At 40.7% G+C, this 23594-nt stretch overlaps 1 protein-coding gene across 1 annotated transcript in view; it reads right to left on the reverse strand.

The window, feature by feature from the left end:
* The window catches only part of OFCC1 (orofacial cleft 1 candidate 1), a 249983-nt gene that overhangs the window by 190477 nt on the left and 35912 nt on the right, over positions 1 to 23594 (reverse strand). Inside the window, exons 7-10 of the mRNA XM_034759559.1 lie at positions 9276 to 9386; positions 8736 to 8812; positions 4683 to 4803; positions 1944 to 2183 (exon numbers count right to left, since the gene is read on the reverse strand). Coding sequence (XP_034615450.1) covers positions 1944 to 2183; positions 4683 to 4803; positions 8736 to 8812; positions 9276 to 9386 — 549 coding nt within the window. The remainder of the gene's footprint in view (positions 1 to 1943; positions 2184 to 4682; positions 4804 to 8735; positions 8813 to 9275; positions 9387 to 23594) is intronic.

The following is a 23594-nucleotide window of genomic DNA, read 5'->3' on the forward strand; positions in this document are numbered from 1 at the left end:
GGAGAAATTTAGAAAGGTAAGTGTGGCTGAATCAGTAGAGATATTCAGAAGGCATTTGGACTCCTGCACGCAAATATCAATCCAAACTGAATACCAGCTGGCCACTCCTATCCCTGGATCTATCCAATGTCTCTGGCAGCTGCTGTGTTCTCTCCCCTGATGCTTTCTTCTCAAGACTGAACCTAGCTGGTGTCTTCTCCATGGCTTTGGGGATATTTCCCCCCCAAGTAGCTACTTTAGAGGGGACTACCAGGCCAATGTAGATGATCTTCCCTCTCCTTTCCTTCTTGGGGATATCATTATGGTTCCAAGGATCTTCTCTTTCCCTTTGTTTGGGGTGGGAGTCACCAGTCAAGGAGTCTCTAAAGAGAGATGGCTGGGCCACTGGAGAAGAGCCATACTCTTCCAGAGATGGGTCCAGGCTGCTGAGGGTTCTGCTTCCTCCTCTCCCCTGTGAGTTTGTGAGGAAGAACTTGGCAGCCATACAATTCACATGCCATCAAGTTTTGCAGCTAAACAAAGGCAAGGACTGACCATGTTCATATATCTGTGCCTTTTTTATTTTTTAACAGAGGATTCAAAAGCAGTGTCCTCCGAGGGGATAGCATCAGCATTATTAGCCTGCATGGGGGTGGTCTATAAACGGATTAATTTAACAGGTCCTGTGCACTGATGGAAGCTGTCTTTTTAAGGCAGAACAGCAATACACTGCACTCCTCAAGTTGGACAGTTCCTTGCACAGTTGAAAAGAGGAACCCTACATTTACATTTAAAATCCATTGTCCAAGGGTGCACAGCCACATATGTTGAATATATAGTCTTCAGCAGAGCTGGCCAGCTAGGGCAAAACCATCAACATTTGTTCAATTTAGAATGGCTGCTCTGTTTGATCATATTTGTGCCCCTTTTTATTCATGGTCTGGGTAAACAGTGGTTTTCTTCATATGCATGGATTTTCTTGATACCAGAATCCATATTCACATGCACACCAGGTATCCATTATTCATTATTTGTTGTCTACTAATTATTATTTCCAAACAGAAAACAGATTTAGTGACCAATCTCAGACCTTAAATAGCCAGGAGTTGAAGTGAACTATTCAGAAACAACCCACAGCTTGAAAATTGAACATAAATACTACTTTGACTTTTAACTCCTTGGAGCAGGAACTTTTTTTGTTCTGTGTTTGTACAGTGCCTAACACGATGGGGTCCTAGTCCATGACTGGGGACCCTGGTACTACCACATTACAAATAAAACATAAGAGTAATGATATCACTGTTCAGTGAACAGTTCGGAACAATGAACACATTTGCAGAAATCAGCATCGATTCACAAACAGTAAAGAAGCCTATGTTTGTCAGATAATTTATTTGCAGCCAATGATTCAGCTTTAGACATTAGACACAATGCTGAGCAACTGACACACAACAATCCTGCCATGCACAGCATGCTTAGGAAAGAAAATATGTGTGCCTTAGTCACAAAAGACAGAATAGAGCCTCAAGTGTTTGGTCTTATTCCAAAATAATCCAAATGCTGCTTTTTTGGCAAATGGGGGTCAATGAAGCTAAAAACTCACAGAAGGATTTGAGCATTCATGTGTTTATATACACCCACTCATTCATTTATTATTCTAAAGCTATTTTACCCAAATCAAATTACATAGCTGACAAGCTGCATAGATAAGAAAGAATAAAAGTAAAATCTAAAATTAGCTGACAGCACTACATGATATAGTATATTATATATTTGGCACTTTTAGAATGAGTGATGAGTGTTACTTGGGGAGGGGGGAATTGCACCTTCCGAAATTGCACCTTAAAATATTAAATAAATTATGAAGATGATGGAATGTATTAAATATATATGCCTGAGGGGGAAGGAATGGATGTGTTTTACCTATCAAAGCAAAGAAAGCACATTTAAGAAGCGTTGCTTACGGTATAGACACTTTGGTCGAAACAAATTTCCACATCATAGAAGTTTCCATCATGGCTGATAGGCAATGTCATTGCAGCCCACTGTTGTTCCTTCAGTTCGGACCACTTAAGTACACTACCCCCTAGACGACTGAGCAAAGAAACCTTGAGGGTGTAGCGGCCCTTGGGCACTTTGTCTTTGGCCCCTCGTAGGCATCTTAATTGGATTTGAATGGGCTGAGGTGTTTTGTACCGGTCAACCTAAGGAGAAGACTATGTTATTGAATTAGGTAGGAAGCAGAGTTTAACCATACCATTAGAAAGAATGAATTCCTCAAAAAATGACCACCAAAAAGTAGACCATTCTTTTTGTTCGCCCTGTAATTATCTATCATTAGCAATGACAATAGAGGAAGACATGGGATGTGTAATTAGGGACGTCAAAAGGCAAGCATGTGGATTGCACGGAAAATTAAAAAAAAGCAGGTTTTTTTAAGCATGGTGTATTAATGAAGTGTGACACTAGAAACCATCAGTCTGCAATAATAAGCAGAATTCACAAGAAATCAACACCTCTAAAAATACAGCATGCCTTTTAAGACATCCATGATAGGTGACATGATGATCAGGCTGCAGGCACACAGTGAGAAACATGGCAGCCAATGTTTTTATATTAATTATAAGTCTTACCAAAGCTATTAGTGCTGTATAACACCCAGACTAGCCTTTCATCTTCTTATAATATACTCTTAGAATAATAATCAAAGTGCAACATGTGTAGAGTTTAATAATCACTCCCCACAGGCACCTTTATTCCAGGTCCAGACAAAAGGAAACATCTGCTGCTTGCTGATGACAAGATGTTGTCTACGTTGCAGAATATTTAGTATGGAGTAATGTTTCACTGTATTTTTGAAAATCCCTTCCAATGGTTATTCTGGACGTTCAGCGTATATAGCAGATGATGGCATCGTGAAATGGATACAGGTATGATCTTTGGAAGTTAGACTTGAGTAAGGATGCAGACTCAGAACCATATAAATGTATCCATTCCACTATGCCACCAAATACTTAGTTTTACCTAAATAAAGACTGCAAGTTCAGGCGCATATTGGGGTGTTCTAGTTTGGCCTTAATATTGTTTTGCAACAATGACACAATTTCTGTAATAATTAAAATGTATTACTCAAAATAAATTTATGTATTTTTCAGGGAATCAATTTATTTCATTTTATGGGAAATCTATATTATGAGACTCTTTTTTTATTTTAATTTAATATGACACCATGGTCTATGGCAGTGGCTCTCAACCAGAGGTCCGGGGCCCCCTAGGGGGCTGCAAGCAGGTTTCACGGGGTCCGCCAAGCAGGGCCAGAATTAGACTCGCTGGGGTCCGGGGGTGAAAGCAGAAGCCCCATCGCCTAGGGCTGAAGCCCTCGGCTCCGCCACCCGGGGCTGAAGCCGAAGCCTGAGCAATGTAGCTTTGTGAGGGCCCCTGTGGTGTGCGGTCCCAGGCAATTGTCCTGCTTGCTACCTCCTAATACCGGCCCTGGCTTTTGTATGCAGAAAAGCAGTTGTTATGGCACAGGTGGGCCATGGAGATTTTATTGCATGTTGGGGGGACCTCAGAACAAAAAAGATTGAGAACCCCTGGTCCATGGCATATTGTAGAATTAAATGGCTGCCTTGACTACTAAGTCTAGTAGTCTCCCAGTCTAAACCTACAGTAGCTAATAATCTCCTCTTTAATCCTGTTTTGGATTTATTTTGGAAGTGATAGCATATTTCCATATAGATAGAAAGCTTCTGGAATTAAATTAAGCAGTTAAATAAACAGCTGAAGTTGTTAAACTTCTTTTGTTTTTCGATACAAACCATACTTAACAACTAATCTGAATGACAATTATTTTCAGTTTAATTAGAAAATCTTAATTAACAATGAAGATTTAACCTTAATATTTTTGGTTTCTGAATAATATATATAAAAAAATTAACATCATGTGAATAAATAAGACAATCTTTTTTAAACCTCAAGGCAGGATTACTGATGCAGGCAGGCTTAGTTATTAAACACATTCTAAATTAAACGCCTCTATGAATTTTATACTGAAATATATTTTGATAGTTTTGCATGCCAAATGTGACATTTTGTATTTTAGATTCATCTTCTGTTGTAATTTTGAAAATGTCATACAAACAAAGATTTTGTCATTTACCAATGGAATTACTATGCATGGCCGGTTAGCCATCTCTTTTCTGGCTCTTCTGGTTGTTTCAAGTCAGCAAGCCATAAAAAATCTTTATCTCTCTGAAACACAGCAATTTGGAAGATAATCGAATAGTGACTGGGGGGCAGAAACGCCAGTCTGAGGAATTATACCACAATCTCTGTTGCATTTACAACCTCCCTCAAAGCGAGTGTCAGTCGAGTAGGAAAAGGAGATAGAAGATTCATCACATCTCAGGCCTGTCTCATTTGCATGGTGGCGGAGCTGCCTCATCTCCTACTGAAAGACTTTACTTGGCCAGCGCTGACAAAGTGTTTTGAAGAACTCCAGCCATGCCCAAATGATTCATAGTTAATAGCTTTAGACATTCTATTTAAGCGTACGGTTACTTCTGCTGGAAAGCATATTTTTAAACCTGCTAAATCCTATCCTCTAAAATTATAACAAAAAAATCATGCAAGAGACTCAATATAATTGATCTAGTCGTTTAGCAATTTGCATCAGGAAAAAGAGCACTCATGGAGAACCTCACCTTCCAGCAAAGTCCTGCTGCTCCATTTGATTCATTATTCACTTCTGCGAGGTTACCAAACTTGGCTGCAATTTCATGTTTGCGGGCATTCTGTGCTACTTGCAATGGCTGACTTTCTATTCTGCATCAGTTACAAAGAGGAAGGGGGTGTGTGAAAAAAAAAATTGACTACAACACATAAATGAAAAGTGTTTGCCTTTGGAACTACATTACAATTTGATGTTTTCTTCAAGTATATTACAAGCCTTGCAGGGGACCAAAATAAATAATAAATAAATGGGGGGGGGATTTCAATGCAGAGAAATGGCTAGGCTTTTAAAACTGGTGGCAGAAAAATGCATTCACATGTTTAATAGCACAACTAATATTTGTCAGGCTGCATCACAGGTTAACATATAAGCTTCTGGAGTTTCACTCCCAAAATATGAGCAAAAATAATGGATCCGACAGTAACCAAACTTGTACCAAAGCTCAAGTTCTGCCTTACCAATAATAAAATAGAACACCTCTTTAAGGGCCAGATCCTCAGCTGTGATAAATTGGAATAGCTATACAGAAATCAATGAAGTCATGCTGATTTACACCAGCTGAGAATCTGGCCCTTTGTGTCTGCAGTACACACACACACACACACACACACACACACACACACACAAATTGAGATAGCTGAGTATTATCATTCCTTTTTTATGCTAACCTTTTGCATAATTTAACTAACCCTTAAAAGTAATGGGCCAAGTCCCAAGGTGAGTTTTATTCAGTCCTTACACAGACCAACAACGGCTCTAGTTCACCATTTAAGAACAGATATGCTTTGGGGCAGTGCAAAGCAGATCCACCCCAAAGGGAGAAGTGAGGCATTTAGGGAGACAGAAGGCCTTCTGAAGCAATCTGATGACACAGGAGGAGTGCACACACTGCTACACTACGCTATCTCATGGGATACAATATATTCTTCCTCACACAGGCAGCCAGCTTTGCTGGCCAGTGCATGAGGATGGAATCAGCACAAAGTAATGAGGGAGCGATCCCTGTCATTCTGGGCATGAAATTCTGCCGAGTCTTTACGTGGGCTACGCAGACATGGGAGGCTTGTTAGTCTCTCCCCCTTCCCATGCATCTGCATAACGGCCAGGCTGAATACAAACCTCAGAATTTGTTCAAGTGGCTGAATCACCTATACAACATACAGTAGAACCTCAGAGTTATGAATACCACAGTTACTAACTGACAGTCAACCCCACACCTCATTTAGAACTAGAAGTATGCAATCAGGCAGCAGCAGAGACCATAAATAAATAAATAAATAAATAAAAGAAAATACAGGATGGTACTGTGTTAAATGTAAACTACTAAAAAAATAAAAGGAATGTTTAAAAGATTTGACAAGGTAAGGAAACCATTTGTGCTTTTTAAAATGTAAATTAAGATGGTTAAAAGCAGCATTTTTCTTCCGCATAGTAAAGTTTCAAAGCTGTTTTAAGTTAATGTTCAGCTGTTAACTTTTGAAAGAACAACCATAACATTTTGTTCAGAGTGACAAACATTTCAGAGTTACAAACAACCTCGATTCCTGAGGTGTAACCGTAATGTTATTTTAATATTAATGTTATTTTAATGCAATGGTCAGGGTACAACAAGAATTCCTATAAACAAACCTTCCCTAGGTTTTCCTTGACTATTGACATTTTCTGATTTAATCCCAGGTCTCTCTCTGTGCAAGACTTAATCTGGAGGTCCTCATTCATTTTGATGAACTGTGTGCTGGGTAATACAATGAAAAGATTCCATATTTATAAAACTACACTCACCATTTATTAAGAGGTCTATTTTCAGAGATGATGCAACTGCAGCTAGCACTCTAGTCATGTGCACACAGACCAAGTACCTGTTGTCTCCTACAAACTTTTCCTTTTCGCAACATCTGCTCCTCCTTCCCAGGTCCACACAGGTTACTATAACTCAGTTTCTATTTAGGACTCTTTCTATACACAATTTTGTACTGGTTGGAAACCAGTATAGTTACAGCAGTACAACCCCTAGTGTTGACATAGTTAAACTGGCATAAAGGTGCTTATGCCAGTATAACTTATTCCTGTAAATGTAGGGCAAATACTTAAATCGGTACAAAAACTGTGTAGTCCATTAGTCCAATGGTTTCAGTGGGAGGTCTGCCTGAGTAAGGACTAATCCTGCAACCCTGATGTTGAGTAGTACTTTCTCCAATAAGTAGTCCCATTGAAGTTGATGGGAATAGGACAGCAGAAATAATGTTACACAATGTGAGGATTACAGAATCCAGATTTAAGAGCAGACTTCAGGATTTGACTCTGCAGTTTTAGCTGACAGGTCCACCTTAGCCTAATTTCCCAAAATGGAATGAAGGCAAAGTGGATCTTAAATTTCACTAGCTAATTCCAGCAACCAAAGCATCTGAGAAGGTCCTTTTTTTGGGGAGAAAAGTTGTCTGTTTGGAACTTTGTACTTATTTAGTTGTTCATGATGGAAATTATTTCACTTAATTTGGTTAGAACTACATTGACACAGGGGTTCATTAGGACACCCATTTGCTAGCAATTCAATTTAAAATTAAATACACTTTGTTGTGGATTTTATTACTTTTAAACTACTGTATCTAGTGCCTTTATTAGCTGCTAATACACAATTATGAAGGCAAACAGTTTTCATTACTGAACATCAAACATTTAAATAACCACATTTGATCTCTTTTCGGGCTGCAACATTTTCCCCCTTGTTCCTCTCACATAGGTGGATATTATAGCCAAGTGAATAATTTACTCTGTGAATTGAGTCCTCTTTTCTGCTCGTGGGCTGTCATTCCCAGACAACAATTTCCTCAATTTTTTTTGTTAGTTCAATTTCCTCCATGAATTTTTATGCAAGTTATTTGTTTAAAAATATTATTGATTGATAAACAATTTTGCTGCAGTTATTCTGTTCTATAATTGCATGAGAGTAATTCATAACCAGGAAGGAGGCTGTCAGAAGCCACCAGGGCTTTGAATCTGTCAGGCAGAGGTAGCAACTAAGCAAGCTTAGGGAGATTTTAGAAAAAAATTCAAGCTAGGCGCAGATCGATCTCTTGTCAATTTCACACAAAGTAGTTGTGTCTGTGTGCTCAGTCCTAGTTGCAAAGGGTGCCTAAAACCATTGTCTGGCTCTGTTAACTGACACTGTACCAGTAATCAGGAAAGCGTGTCTGGGAACTCTGTGCCCCGTTTGTATCAGTTAGGCACTATGAATATGACTGGTCTTTGCAGAAGCACAGTGAGGCCTGAAAGGCTCCTCATATCCTCTGCCATTTTGCACCTGCATAAGTACCAGTCTCAGTGTAACCCTACGTAAAAAGTAGATTCAATTGTAACCACCCATACAATAACATCAGTATTACGCTCTTTGGACAGTAGGATTCTAAGGCTAGATTGAAATTCATTATTTCAATATTCTAAGGATTTCTTGGGGGAGGGGGAGGGGGAAGAAGTGGAAGCAATAGTGCCCAGTTCAAATAGGTTCAGATACCAAAAAGAAGTGGAGGAATTTGAGGTGAACTTTAAATTCCAGAATAAAACTATGATACAAGATGGTTTTGTGACTAAAGCATAGGATTGGAATCTAGGTACTATGGCCATCTCTTTCACAGACTCTGTGTGATCTTTGCAGCATTCTTAAATCAAAAGCTTCATAAGTAACCTCTGATTAGGAACGCCTCCATTTTTGGCTGGCCACTGGAGACTCCCGCATCCTGATTTTCAGAAGTGCCATAGTTCTAGCTGACGTCAACATCAGCAGATACCAGGCATCCCTGAAAATCAGGCCCAGCATGCATGACTAAAATCTGAGGGCACCCCAAATCAAAGACCACTTTTGAATATATAAGCCTTAATTTATTTTTGCCTCAGTTTCCCCATTTGTAAACTAGAAATAATCCTACTTCCCTACTTGTGAAGGCTAACTCATTAATGTCTGTAAAACACTAGGACAGCCTGGGGTGGAAGGTGCTACAAAGGTGTAAGGTGTTGTTATGCCACATACCTCTGAAAGGGTTTATGGAATCTGGTGTGCAACATCTGTTTGTTGTGATGAAGAACTTCCTTTTGAACTTTTAAGTCCTACATGGAAGAAAGGGTTTAAAAAATTATCTTCTCAAAAGGAAGGTGAGAAAGCACATGGAAGTAAAAAGCTGAAGTTATGTACATTTCTAGAAGTTTGTTTGGATTTTTCAAAGTCCACTAGGAGATTCAGCCACACAACTCCCATGATTTCCAATGGGAGTTGTGAGGTTAAATACCCTAATCGGTTTTGAAAAGCTCTACCTATGCATTTTATACCTGTATATAAAACACTGCACTAAACTCCTTATTTTTACTATGCCTAACTCACAGTTAGATAGATATATTTCCTACTCAGCTCCTCATGTTTGTCACAGACCACTGAAGATCCCACCACTTTCCCCTGCTTTAAATCCACTTCAGGTCTTTAGGCCTCCCTGTATCAATGTAGCAGTGGTTAAATGTTCTGCAAGAGAGATTAGCATTTCTGTGTCTTGTTGCAATCTGTGGGAAGGTTATTTACATGAGCACTCGTTTCTTCAAGTGGTTCTGCAACTCTCCAGAACTGAGGTGGAAGGCTTGGAGTCATTTTGCCCTTATACAACAGGTTGGAAAAGTCACTCTGCCATGAGAGCTGAAATTGAAAAAATTGAAAACAATACTGTTGATAAAGGGTTTAATATTATAAGAGCAAAAATATTGTCCCCAGACTGAAGCTTTAAGTTCTCTATTGCATATTCTCCACTTCTTTGTTACAGATATCTTCTGCTGGTGTCCATGAAATGGATGGAAACTCTGTGTGCACCACTGCCAGTACACAAGGAGGCTATCCAATATACTCCACCAAGCTACAGTATGCTGAACAAGGCCTACTTCCCTCATTAAGCCCCCGAGCGGATAGCATTACATGAAAAAATATATCAAAGGTTCAGTGCTAATGGTCCTATTCAGAAAGTCTCTGTGAGTCTGTAATACATATTGTACATGATAAAAACAGGAAACTTGCTTTAAAATGAATTATTCGTCACTTTTTATACATTTTTGTGTTTCCTATTTGCAAATCCCCGAAGTCAGTTATGTAAATTTTAACCTACACTAATTACCTCAGGTGCATGCAAGCCAAAGGAAGGTAGAAGCAGTAGAAAACAAACATTTCCATCTCCATAAACCAATTTACTGTACAATTCTTTTTTTAAAGTTTTCAAAAACAAAGCTGCTCAGATGATGTTATCTAAATTTGGAATAATCACTGTAATATCCCATGAATAAGAGATTTACTGGAACACTTTCAAGTACGTTTTCTTCGGTGGCATTGTACTTCACATATGTAACTAAAAAACTCATTTCTCATTGTGACTGCAGCATGGTCTAGGCCAGTGGTTCTCAAACTTTTGTACTGGTGATCCCTTTCACATAGCAAACCTCTGAGTGTGACCCCCACTTATAAATTAAAAACACTTTTAAAATATATTTAATATTATTATAAATGTTGGAGGCAAAGCGGGGCTTGGGGTGGAGGCTGACACGTAATAACCTCGTGACCCCCTGAGGGGTTCCAACCCCCAGTTTGAGAACCCCTGGTCTAGGCTATAAAAATTGTCCACTGTTGACAAGGGGTGTCAACAAGGGGTGTAGCTGCAGTGGTGCAGAAGGGGTTTAGCTACAAGTGTAGACAAACTATGTCCATCACTGTTTCAGAAAATGAGGTTAATCTTTATAGTGTACATGAGGCATACAACACCAGTGGTCTATTGTTTGAACACAGCACTACTCAGTCACAGGACTCCTTAGAAGATCTGGGCAAATAACTGGTTTTTTTTGATACATGGCAATTTAAAAAAAAAAATGTTTCAGGTTGAACAAAATGTTTTGACTGAAATAAAACTTTTTTTTTTTAAACTTTGAACATTTTTAGATTTTTTTTAAAGTAAAACTAAAGGCTATTCCTAAACAAAAAATCATTCTGAACCAAAAAAGTTTAAACAACTTTTTTTCAGAATTTTTTTCTTGTTTGTTTTCAAAATAAACAGTTTGGCAAAACTGCTACAAATTCACAACAGCTTTCAGTGTTTCTGAATCTAAATTTATTGCTGAAAAAAGTTTTGGTCAAAGCTTTTTTTCCAGCTCTTCTCCTTAGTCCTAACTCCATTTCTGATACTGACTCTTTCCATAGCCTTGGCCAAGTCACTTAATACCTCTCTCTCTCTTACACATGATGAAATAGTAATTCTTTTTAGGGCTACCTTAAGGAATAATCAGACAAAGCACCCTTCCATTGATTGCAGAGAGATTAGGATGGAGACTGATATTTGTAATGAACTTTCAACATGAGCTAGTGTGACAGAATCACAATGGTAAACATTGTTATTATAACAGAAACAAACATGGACTTAGCACACTACTATTAATCAGAAGTGACTGAAATTTTTTCACTGCAAAATTCTTTCAACAAAATGTTTCTTGGACTCCTTCAAAATTTTCTGTGTTTTTCAAGGAAAAAAAAAACAAAACAATTTTTTCCCTTGTGTTTGATCAAAAAACTGAAATAAAAATAAAATTAAATGATTTTTTTCAAATCATTTGAAAATGTTCAGGGAAAATAACGCCCATACCATTTCTGACTTGTCCCATGATTCATATAACAACACATCTCTGTTAATGCAATTTCCCCATTGTGTTTCAAGACATTTAGTCTTGTTAATAGGAGCCCCAGCAAATGATGAAATATGACAATATGTGAGACTCCTGGTGGAAAGTAACTATATGGGCCCACCACGCAAAACACATGTGTTCGGCAAGAGTAGCAGCCATGGGAGCTATATGAGACTTGAGTCTGCAGTAGCAGCCACCACTGCTATTCCACAGCCTGCAGGGAGCAGGGGAAGGATCCTACACACAGAGTGTCTGATCCTTCCTTGCTCTGCATCTTGTGTCCTCATGTACGTCAGTGCAAACAGGGCCGGCTCTAGGCACCAGCCAACCAAGCACGTGCTTGGGGCGGCACCTCAGAAGGGGTGGCCAATGTTGGGGTGGGGCTCGACGGGTTTTTTTGTTTGTTTGTTTGTTTCGGCAAGGCAGCGCGGGGGTGTTTCGGTGGCGCGGTGCTGGGGGGAGGGAGGGGGCAGGGTAATGCAGAATCAGGCCCACTGACTGCCACAGACTACTCCATTGCATAGGCCAGAACAAAAATAAAGGACCAACTTTAGATGAAACAGAAAAGGTGGTGCAAGGTAACAAACCCTCCCTGTTTTATTTTACACCTACTTGTTAGTTGCTTTCCCTGCTACATCCTCCCCTTCCCCTCTCAGCATTAAAGTCACTTCAACTTACAGTTCATTACATTGTTTTTTGTCCCCTTATTGCTGTGTATCTTCAACCACCACTTACATCTCAGCTGAATTTCAGCCAGTACCTAGTTGGTGCCAGTTCTGCTGTTGCATAATACTTGTCTATCAAAGGACTCTCTGAACAGAAGTGGTGGTGTGCCTGAATTCCATGCCAGTTTGAAAATTGAACTGAACATCCTTTACTGTGTTGTGACTTGCAGCAAGCTTTGCTCGGTGGTATCTGCAGGGCAACTTGGTAAGTTTGCTTCAAAACCCAAAATAGATTATAATACGCATTGACCTCGCTGCAAAAATGCGCCACAGTTGCACAGTAAGATCTGTGCCCAAATTATATTTTTTAGCATAAAAGGAAAAGACTTTCTTTTTACAGAGAAAACGAAATGGATTTGCTGTAGTTGAGCATAAAATTACACACTTGGTCATTTTAGCCATTTTTAATAGCAAGAAAAAAATTAAAAATTCGTTAAATGCTCTCTGTTTTAAAATTTATGTTGCAGAACATGAAGCAAGATTTACTTTAGTCATGCTACAGTTTTATTACTGTATGTAACAGAAACACATTTAATGACAAAGTTATAGGCTGATCATTTTTTAGTAGATTTTTGAAGCTTAGCATTATCTTCAGTAAGCGACCTTTGGCAATGAATAATTAGCTGCTCATTAAACACTGTAAGGCTGCATCCTACTATAGAGCTGGGCACCTCAGAAATGCCTATACGATAAATTACATTCAAGGCATTGTTTTGAACTATTATAGAAAATGAAGCTGGCCATACGGTACATAAGCTGAATAAGGATCTGAACTGCCCCAAAGTTCAGGGATGTTTGGATCCAGGGTTTTGACTCAAGGCCATTACATGAATAAATTATAGACTGGGTCATCTTGGTTTACTACTCAGTCAAGAACAGGGACAATAAGCCTTGAGGAGACTCCATCGTCAGGAGCTCAATTGCATTAACTCTTAAGTCACTGGCTCTCTCAAAAGTAAAGATTTTTTCTCTTCAGCCTCCAAATACAAGAACCTATCTTCTGAATTTTGTCCTGCTGTAAGTACAGAAAATACCTGTGGCTTCCTCAGAGTCTTTAGAATCCCCCTCAAACTCTCCTTGTTCCATACTATCTTCCTCTGAAGATATAGCTTAGGGATTCATAAACTAAGACAGCTATCTTGCCATTCTTTGTATCAAAACCTCCAAAGCACCTATGTGTCTGAAGAGCATTCATGCCAACTGTGTCAGAACTTAGCTGTGAGTACATTTCCCAGACTTGAAGAAGAGCTCTGTCTAAGCTCAAAAGCTTGCTTCTGTCACAACAGAAGTTGATCCAATAAAAGATATTACCTCACCCATCTCGTCTCTCAGAACTTTTGACAAATTAATAGTAGAGAACTTAAAACTCAGAGCTCTGAAACAGTGCTTAGCACCAATGACAAGTACAGAAAACCCTAGTGGTGGATCTCTCAATACCTGGAAGCCACCAGCTAGCAAATGACCCCAAATACATTTTAGCTTGTGTAATTTTTCTTGGCTTAGCAGTGAAAGAGGGATGTTTGCCCTCTCAGTAATAAAGAAAGATCTTGTTCACAATTTATCTTGGGCTAGCTCCTCAGCTGGTGTGAAATGGTACAGCTCTATCATGTCAACAGAAGGCAATGGAGCTACACCACTCTGGGATGCGACCCAAAACGTCTATGGATAAACTCCAGTTTATCTTGTACCCGATGTGCAACAGATTGCAAAGTTTTATAGTCTTTTACTGTATAACACAGGCCATAGAACTTACCCAAAATAATTCTTAGATCATATCTTTCAGGAAAACATCCACTCTTGATTTTAAAATTGTTGGGGATGGAGTATTGATCACAACCATTGGTAAGTTGTTACAAGAGTTGATTAGTCTCACTCTGAATTTGTCTAGCTTCAACTTTGCGCCACTGGATCATGTTACCTTTCTTTGCTAAATTGAAGAATCTGCTATTAAATGTTTATTCCCTGTGTAGGTACTTACAAACTGTGATCAAGTTACCTCTTAGCCTTCTCTTTATTAAACTAAATAGATTGAGCTCTTTGAGTCTCTCACTATAAGGGTGTATTTTCTAGCCTTTAATCATTGTTGTGGCTCTTCTCCTAGTTCTCTCTAATCCTCACAACACTCCCCTAAGGTTGGTATACTATTTTTGTGTCTTTTACACAGATGAGAAAATTGAGGCAAAGAACCCAGGTTTAGTGACTTACCCTAAAGTCACATAAAAAGTAATGGGCAGAGCTGAGATTAGAACTGGACTCCTGACTTCCAGATCCATGCTTCAGCTACAATAAAACACTTCCTCACCATGGTATGCAAACCATTGTCATCTAACAGCATATTGCACTGTTCCTTTATTCAATCATTTCCTCTTATATCGACCTTCACATCTTCTTCTGTTTCAAATACACAGACATTTGCACATGAACACTCTATAACTAAAAGATATTAAATTAAAATGAGTGTGTGAAAATTACTGTAAAAATAATGAACACTGTGTACAAGCACTTATAAAATATGTCAATATTTAGTTGTCTGCCTTCATGTCATGTAATTGAATGGGAATCTTTTTCCTTTGACTGCTTCTCTTCAGTTCCTGCCTGTGCTTTATCAACTTATATCCTATCCTCTTTCTTAGGATATCGAGTAACCCCTTTAATAAATCTTCCCCTAAGGGATGTGTCTATCCAAACCATGTGATTTTTCTGCACCTGTTGGCTTTCCCCCAGCATTTAGTTTAAAAACTCCTCTACAACCCTTTTAATTTTACATGTCAGCAATCTGATTCCATTTAGGTTAAGGTGGACCCCATCCTTCCTGTATAGATTCCTCCTTTCCCAAAAGGTTCCCCACTTCCTAATAAACCTAAATCCCTCCTCCCTACACATTGAGACTGTGCCTATCTAACTGTCTTGTGCTTGGAACTGGAAGCATTTCTGGGAATGATACCAGTGAGGTCCTGGATTTTAATCTCTTACATAGCAGCCAAAATTTGGCCTCCAGGACCTGTCTCCTCACTTTCCCTATGTCACTGGTACATGCATGTACCATATCCACTGGCTTATACCCAGCACTGCACATAAGTCCATCTAGATGTCTCAAGAGGTCCACAATCTTCGCACCTGACAGGCAATTCACTAACCAGTTCTCCCGGTCATCACAAATTCAATTATCTAGATTTCTAAGAATCAAATCCCCCATTACTATTGTCTGTTTGTTCCTAATAACCGGGGTTCCCTCCTCTCGAGGGGTATCCACAGTGCAAGAAGATACCATGACATTATTTGGAAGGAGGTTCCCAACAATGGGATTGTTTCCCTCCACTGCAGCTTGATGTTCTCTTTCCCCAAAACCTTCCTCCTCTTCAACAGCACAGAGGCTGCCAGGCTGGGGGCACTGCTTTATTGTGTTTCTGAAAGTCTCCTCTATGTACCTCTCTGTTTCTCTTACCTCTTCTAGTTCAGCCACTCTGGTCTCAAGAGCCCGTACTCCATCTCTGAGGGCCAGGAGTTGCTTCCACTGAATGCACATTAATGCCACCTTGACCACATGCATCCATTGCAATAAACTGGATAGCCCCCACTCTGATGCTGGACTTCCCCCTACGTTATTTTTACCCTTTTGGGACTGTTGGGGTTTTTGGGGGGCTGGCCTAAGTTTAGAGTATGTTTGTTAAGTGAAACTACCTCTCACGCTCCCTCTCTAAACTTCCTCACAAAACTCCCATTTACTAGCTCCTCTGTCACTTAGGAGCTGGCTTTTGAAACCTCTGTTCTCCCTGAGTTAGCCCTGCCTCCTTTTCAAGGGATTAGGGACCAAAGGATAGCCAGCTAGAGCCTCAGAAAGCTATCACCCTAGCCTAGCAGGGCACTTTGGCTCAGCCCACAGCCCCCATAATGGACCACACTATACTCTTTAATCAAACAAGAACACAGCAAGCAAGAACACAACAAACAAACAAACTCACACCAAGGGTCACGTAGTCTCTCTTCTGTCACTTGGAGAACACCCTCACAAAACTCCCCTGTTTGCTGCTACTGTTTGCTTTAACTACAGGGTACTCTATATTTGTCTGCCACGGAATATTCAAAATGACAAGTTGCCACACACAATCATTTATTCTCCCTGTAGAATAGAACTTTACCCCTCCCCCAGCTTTTCTCCACCAACCCCCACCATGGATCAAAATTACAAAATCTGCTTTACATTTTTAGCTGAAAAGTAAAGCCTCGTCATTTTCCATATACCCGCTTTGCACACTCAGCGTTCAGTGCTTCCCAAAATACTGAAATGCGAAGTTGTGTCATAGCATGGGCTGAGTATACCTAACATATTGGATTGGGCAGAACCCAGATTTCCTGGTGTATGGGACATTTGGGGGGGGAATGTTCTGCATTGGACCAAAAGCTCACATTTCCCCATGGAATGGGAATGCCATGAGTTTGTTTAGAAAAACATTATATAAAATTAAAGCAATACTTTGTTTCAACTTTTCAATGCAAAATTGAGGCTTCCCAAGGTGTCTACTTCCAAGCTTCCTGCCATGCAGATGACAACCTGGCATCCCTGACTCAAGTCAGGATTCTGAGGGTTTCCAGGCTCCCAGCTGTATGTCAGGTCAAGAAACAGGAATCCATGAGTGGTCACGTAAGATTGTATTCATTGTAACAATTTTTACATTTTTGTGCATCAAAGTGTGCCAGGAATCATCATCATATCAGCTCTGTCTGTTTTAACAGGTGGTCAGTGTTTTATGAAGTGACTTAAACTTCAGCAGGACTTGGCAATCACTAATTCTCTTTGATGAATCTTTTCAATTGCTTCTCTCTATTGAACCATGAAAATAGACTTCCTTTAGTTTAGGATAATGAGGCAGAGAGCTGCCCAGTCAGATGTCTTTAAGCAGCAGCAAATGCAGTACCATCATTTACAGTAGCTGTAGGATCCATTGTCCCAGCTCAGTAGAATATCAAGAATTGCTTTCATTATTTAATTGCCTTCAGATCTTGGTATAAAAAAAAAAGGTGCACACTTACATGTTTTTGAATACTATATGGTCTAGGGGCATACTCTATACACAGTGAAAACACAAAGACAGGCCTCTTTTAGTGGAAAACAAAAGAATATTTTCCCCTTCATTGCAAGACCTCCATTCAAATATTTACTTGCCTTTAACTCATGCAAACACACTTAGCAAAATAATCATACGAGGAATTAAAAGTACAACGGTGGAGGAGGTGTTATATCCAAACTCCAGGTGCCTAGGCACCACAGTGATGGGCACCTTCTAAACATAAATAATTTTTAAAAATAACATTTTTATAAATTTACTTATGTTCCAATCCCCCTTTTTAAGGAAGGGGGAGTCTTCTGAGGTCAGGATTTTGTTAAAGTTTGATACACACCGTACTATTATTTGTCAGGCATTATTGACTCTATATTAACCAGAGAAACTTTATACCACTCCTGACGTCAACATGATCAACATTTCCAAACTTAAAAAAGAAAGGTAAAAGCAAAGCATTTACTGATTCCTGATGTGACCCACAGCTGGAGGAAGAAAAAAAATCCTGCTACTCCTTGATGCTCTCTGAACTAGTCCTGTTTCACGATGGACTAGAGCAAAGCACTCCAACAAACTGATAATGCATGTCAGCAGGGTGCACATGGATAGTTAGATGGCAGTGGGCTGGTGCCCCAGCTTGCTGAGGTCTAATTGTTCATGTAGACAAGCCCTTGGTTTCTCTGTGCATCAGTTTCCTATCTCTTAAGACAGAGATAATAGCACTGTTCTACCTCACAGGAGTGTCATGAGGATAAATACATTAGAAGATTGTGAGGCACTCCGATACTATGCTAAAGGGGGGGCTATAATTGGGTCACATTTCACCGGGCACCCCCTTGTGGCCAGAGGTGTTTCCTCAGGGCCCTCCCTCTGTTCCTTCCTTCGGAGGCCTTTGGGAGCAGCATACAGTTGCTCTCAGGGCTACCACCATCCCTCTCCTGAAACTGGGTTAGTAGCCCAAAGTAATTCAAAACAGTCCTCAATGTCCCAAACACAAGTTTCAGAGTAGCAGCCATGTTAGTCTGTATCCGTAAAAAGAACGGGAGTACTTGTGGCACCTTAGAGACTAACAAATTTATTTGAGCATAAGCTTTCGTGGGCTACAGCCCACTTCCACTTCATCGGATGCAAAGAATGGAACATATAACAAGAGTATATATATATACATACAGAGAAGATGCAATACCAGCTCTAAGAGGCTAATTAATTAAGATGACATATCATCAGCGGGGGGGGGGGGGCTTTTGTAGTGATAATCAAGATGGTCAATTACAGACAGTTGATAAGAGGTATAAGGATAGTTATCATAAGGAAATAGATTCAAGTAGTGTAATGACTCAGCCACTCCCAGTCTCTATTCAAGCCAGAGTTAATGGTATCTAATTTTGCAAATCAATTCAAGCTCAGCAGTTTCTCATTGGAGTTGTATGATGTACTAAACACAAGGTACATCATAGTAGCCCCCTAGTTCATACTCATCTCCAATTATTCTATCATCCACAGAGACCTTATTCCACTCGGCAGACACCCAGCCTTCTGACTCAGACTTCCATCCTCTATTTGTCCTCCCCCCTCCCCCCCCCCGCAGCTTCCTAATGCCTTTTGTATTTGTATTATACCTGATTTCCCTCAGGTGGGACTCATCTTGTAATCAGGCCTGGCTTAGCCCCAGGCTCTCCAGCCCACGGTCAAGCCATCCTGTTACAGGCCATATAAGTATTTTAGACTGATCAATAAAATCTTTAATTTTAGATACAAGGTAAATGGGATACTGTCAGCTGATATATTTTTGACCTGGAGAAGTACATGGAGAAATGGAAAAAGATCCACTTGAATGTCACAGGAACTTGAAATGTTGACCAATTTCAAAAATTGCTAGCCAAGTTGTGTACAAAATATGTCATACATTTCAGATTTTGTCAGGTTTGGGAATGAGGCAAGTATCCGATCCTGCAAAGTACTTAAGGACATACGTGTGTAACGCACTATTCTCTGGAGCAGTCAAAGGACTATCATGTACTATGTGATTGTACAATGCCTAACACAATGGGGTCTTGACTGGTTGAGGCCTGTAGATGCTACCACAATTTATACGACATAATAATGAACCCATTGAAGTGAATGGGACTGGAGAGACAAACAAACTTTACATCATGCTTTCGGCCTCAGTCCTGCAAAGCACCCAAAACAAATCTTATGTTGGGGTGAAATTCTGGCCCTCCTGAAGTCAGTGGGAGTGTTGCCATTGACTTCAATGGAACTAAGTTTTACTTATTTTTTTTGGAAAACCAAAACCGAGTTTAACTCATGTTTTGTTTTTCTTCATCGAACCCTGCCTCCATGACAAGACAGGGAGCTAGACTAGTTGTTAGAGCAAAGGAATTTTCATTCATGACTTCCACTGGACCATTTTTGATACTCACTGTAGAATCAAATGAGATAATACTTTCTTCCTTCACAGAGGCATTCAGGAGCTTTGTTAACTACATTTTGAAGAGTATTTTGAGATCCACGGTTGACAGGTACTATAGAAATGCAAAGTATTTTTATTATTATACACCAGCAACAAAGAGTCCACTTCCTACTGTTAGAAATCAACCCTTTGTCATTAAAAAAGCAAAATCCATATCATACCTTCAGATACGTTTGTGTGTCCCCCAGTGAAGTCATGAATGTGAAGGGAGAATATGGTTTCAGGACCAATCCTGGGAGGTGTTCAACACACCACACAGAATCTGATCTAGCGACAGTGGCAAAGATGCAGATAAAAGGTGTGAGTAAATAGTGTTGATCCAATGGTAAGGATATTGACCAAAGCGCTTTATTGTATAACAAGTTGAAGTAAATTGAGGGGAGTTGGTGCTGCAGGCTGGTGGATCAGCAAGAACATTTGTCAAACATATATCATGAGCAACTGAACAGCTGGCAATAAGAAATCTATTTTCCTAGAACCTTCATAAAGCTTTTCTATCAGTGACTTCCCTTGCTGTCAATTTCTTCTATGCGCACATCTTATGCAACCTTGAATAAGCCACTACTACTGTGTGGCAATAGGAGTCAGTGAAAATCCTAGAAATGGCCATATATACATCATTTACATTTAGGGTAACCAGATCACCCAAGTCGGGACGCGGCAGGGGGGCTGGCGGGAGGGGACAGGGCAAAAAAAAACCCACCCACCCCTTCCTCCACAAGCACTGGAGGGAGGCCCAGGAGACGCAGGGGGAGTGCGGTGCCGTGAGTGAGAGTCCGGCCTGGCCCTGAGTGCAGGCAGGACTCAGTCGGGCGGTAGGGAGAGTAGGGGGGCGGCCCGTGGGGCCAGGCGACGGCTGTTCTCCCCACCTGGGCAGCAGGACTCGGGAGCAGCTGCTGCTGCAGCTCCCACTGCCGTGGGAGGAGGAAGTGGCCGATGGCCAAGCTTGGCGGCTGCGGCTCTGGCCCCCCCGGTTCCCCCGAGCCTGGGCCTGCTGCGGGGACCCAGCAGCACGCACGCTGCGCCCAGCCCCTGCCCAGTCGCATCTGGGCTGCTGCCCAGCTGGTGCTATCCCGCGGTGGCCCCGGAGTGGGGACAGCAGGCCCCAGCCCCCCCGTCCCGCTCGGGTCCCGCAGGGGAACGAATGGGGCTGGGCTCCCGGACTCTCACTCACCCTGGCCCCGCGCTTCCCCTGCGTCTCAGGGGCCTCCCTCCAGAGCTTGTGGAGGAAGGAGGAATGGTGAGCCTGGGGAAGAGGTGGGGATTCGGGGAGGGAGCCAATGGGGGAAGGAGAGGGTGGAGTCGGGGGGGAGGTGCGAGCACTTCCGGGCTCCAGAGTATTTGCTTGTTTGTCCTGTGTCCCGACCTAACATTGGTCGGGACACGGGACAAACAAGGAAATATCGGGACAGTCCCGATAAAATCGGGACGTCTGGTCACCCTATTTACATTCATGCCCATGCAATTATGCCCTGTCAAAGCCTCACTCTGCTTTGAATCATGGCCAATCTTGCCCCTACTCACCAGCACTCGGTTCAACATAGGCATACAGCTTTTCACATGCTATCAAGCCGTGCATATTCCTCCACACAATGAGGAAGCTTCTTGCCTCTGTGAAAAGGTGCTGAGCAAACACTAAGTGCCAGTACCTTGTATTTCCTCTCTGCAATTCTCTCCACACTGCTCAGCAACCTGTAGGATTAAGCTCTACATGTTTAGGGACGGCCTTTCATTGTCATGCTACAGATGTCTTTCTGTAGCTTTACATGTACCCTGTCTGGAATGTACTTGCTAGGCCATGATCCCAATGCAGTCCTACTGAAAAGATTTTCTCCTAGTACAGTTTATTTTTCCTCATTAAAAGCAAACATTATTAGAACTCTTGTAAAGTCATTAGGGCTACGTATACGGCCACAGGAAACAATTTTTCTCAGTCCAAATTAAACATTCTCAGGTAGGTTTATTAACAGTGTACCAGCATCTCCATAATACTACCTTCAAAGGACACTGGCAGGCTTCACTTTACAGTATGTTTTGCCTTCCCTTGTGTTTACAAGCAGTGCATGGAGTAACTGTGCAACTTAAAGTTCCAGAGCTAAAACCAAACATGATCTTTTGGAAAAGGTGGGGGTGCAACTCCAATTTTTATTTTCTTAACTCGAGTGATATTATGCAATGAATCATTTCTTAAAACAAAAACCGCCAACATGCTGTGAAGCTAAGAATAGGCAAATAAACACAATGAACTAAAGAATATATAGCTTGTTACAGCTGCTGCCAGCAAAGCTCCTGTGGAAATCAGATGGCTCATCAGAGATAATTTTTGGCAGCATAAAAGAAAACAGTATCAACTCTGCTCTATTTCTGAACCTTGTGTGTAAGACTAATCTCATGTATTAACACTGTAAACCGTTGCTTTGTATGGCAGATATATTTTTAACCCTTGGGCTGCCACATTTTTGTTCTCATTTTGTCAATTCAAAGGAATGTGTGGGAGATGTCTATTATGCTCATTTGCTCAGCCTGGGGATTAATTACTCAGTTTGGTCAAACATTTGAAAATATTATGTTACCTCCAAAGGCAAAAATTGATAGAAGCTTGTTTCAGGCTCACTTATGTCATTATGTGTAGATTAAATTAATTTATCATAAATTACGCTGGCTAAAGCACATCTATTGGTTTCTAGACCTGCAAAAGGAAATGGAATTTTTTGTTTGTTTGTCCCATATGAGGAGAGATTAAAGAGGCTAGGACTCTTCAGCTTGGAAAAGAGGAGACTAAGGGGGGATATGATAGAGGTATATAAAATGTGGAGAAAGTGGATAAGGAAAAGTTATTTACTTATTCCCATAATACAAGAACTAGGGGTCATCAAATGAAATTAATAGGCAGCAGGTTTAAAACAAATAAAAGGAAGTTCTTCACACAGCGCACAGTCAACTTGTGGAACTCCTTACCTGAGGAGGTTGTGAAGGCTAGGACTAGAACAGAGTTTAAAAGAGAACTGGATAAATTCATGGTGGTTAAGTCCATTAATGGCTATTAGCCAGGACGGGGAAGGAATGGTGTCCCTAGCCACTGTCTGTCAGAGGGTGGAGATGGATGGCAGGAGAGAGATCACTTGATCATTGCCTGTTAGGTTCACTCCCTCTGGGGCACCTGGCATTGGCCACTGTCGGTAGACAGGATACTGGGCTAGATGGACCTTTGGTCTGACCCGGTACGACCTTTCTTATGTTCTTATGTTATGTTCTTTACAGAGATAAGTAAATACCAAACATTTTTGCATTGTTTTGTAAATTTGCTGCAGTAATACTCTTTGAAGAGACTGACAAAAGAAAAAGAGAGCTTCTCCAAAACAATAAATATAGACCAAATGGACTAGCAAAAGTTGTACTTGTTGTGTACAATGGTGGTGTTTCTGAAGAAGTTCAGCACAAATTGAAAATACAAGTGCCTTGCAGTAACCTAAGCACTGCACCTGATGGCTTGTCTACACAGAGAGACTCAAGCAAATTAATCCAAATTAACTAAAGGTGTGAATTTAAAGTTGATTAGTTAAACCATATTAAAACCCTGTGTGGATGCTCTTATTCAGAATTAAAGTGGCCTTAGGGCTTGTTTACACAGAACAGTAATGAGCTCCATGGAGGTCTGATTTTCAAAGCACACTAACGTGTTGCACATTAATTGGTCCGCATAGACCCTGCTGGCATGAACTAAAAGTTCCCTAGTGCACATTAATGTGGTACTATACTACGTTAACAGCACTACATTAAAGTGCACGAGGGAAGTTTTAGGTCACATCAGCAAGGCCTACATGGGCCAATTAATGCATAATATGTTAGTGCACTTTAGACATCACACCCCTCTATACGCATTACTGCTCCATGTAGACAAGCCCATAATTTGGTTAAATTGAATTAAGGAC

Source organism: Trachemys scripta, chromosome 2 (assembly GCF_013100865.1).
Source record: "Trachemys scripta elegans isolate TJP31775 chromosome 2, CAS_Tse_1.0, whole genome shotgun sequence".
Classification (NCBI taxonomy): domain Eukaryota; kingdom Metazoa; phylum Chordata; order Testudines; family Emydidae; genus Trachemys; species Trachemys scripta.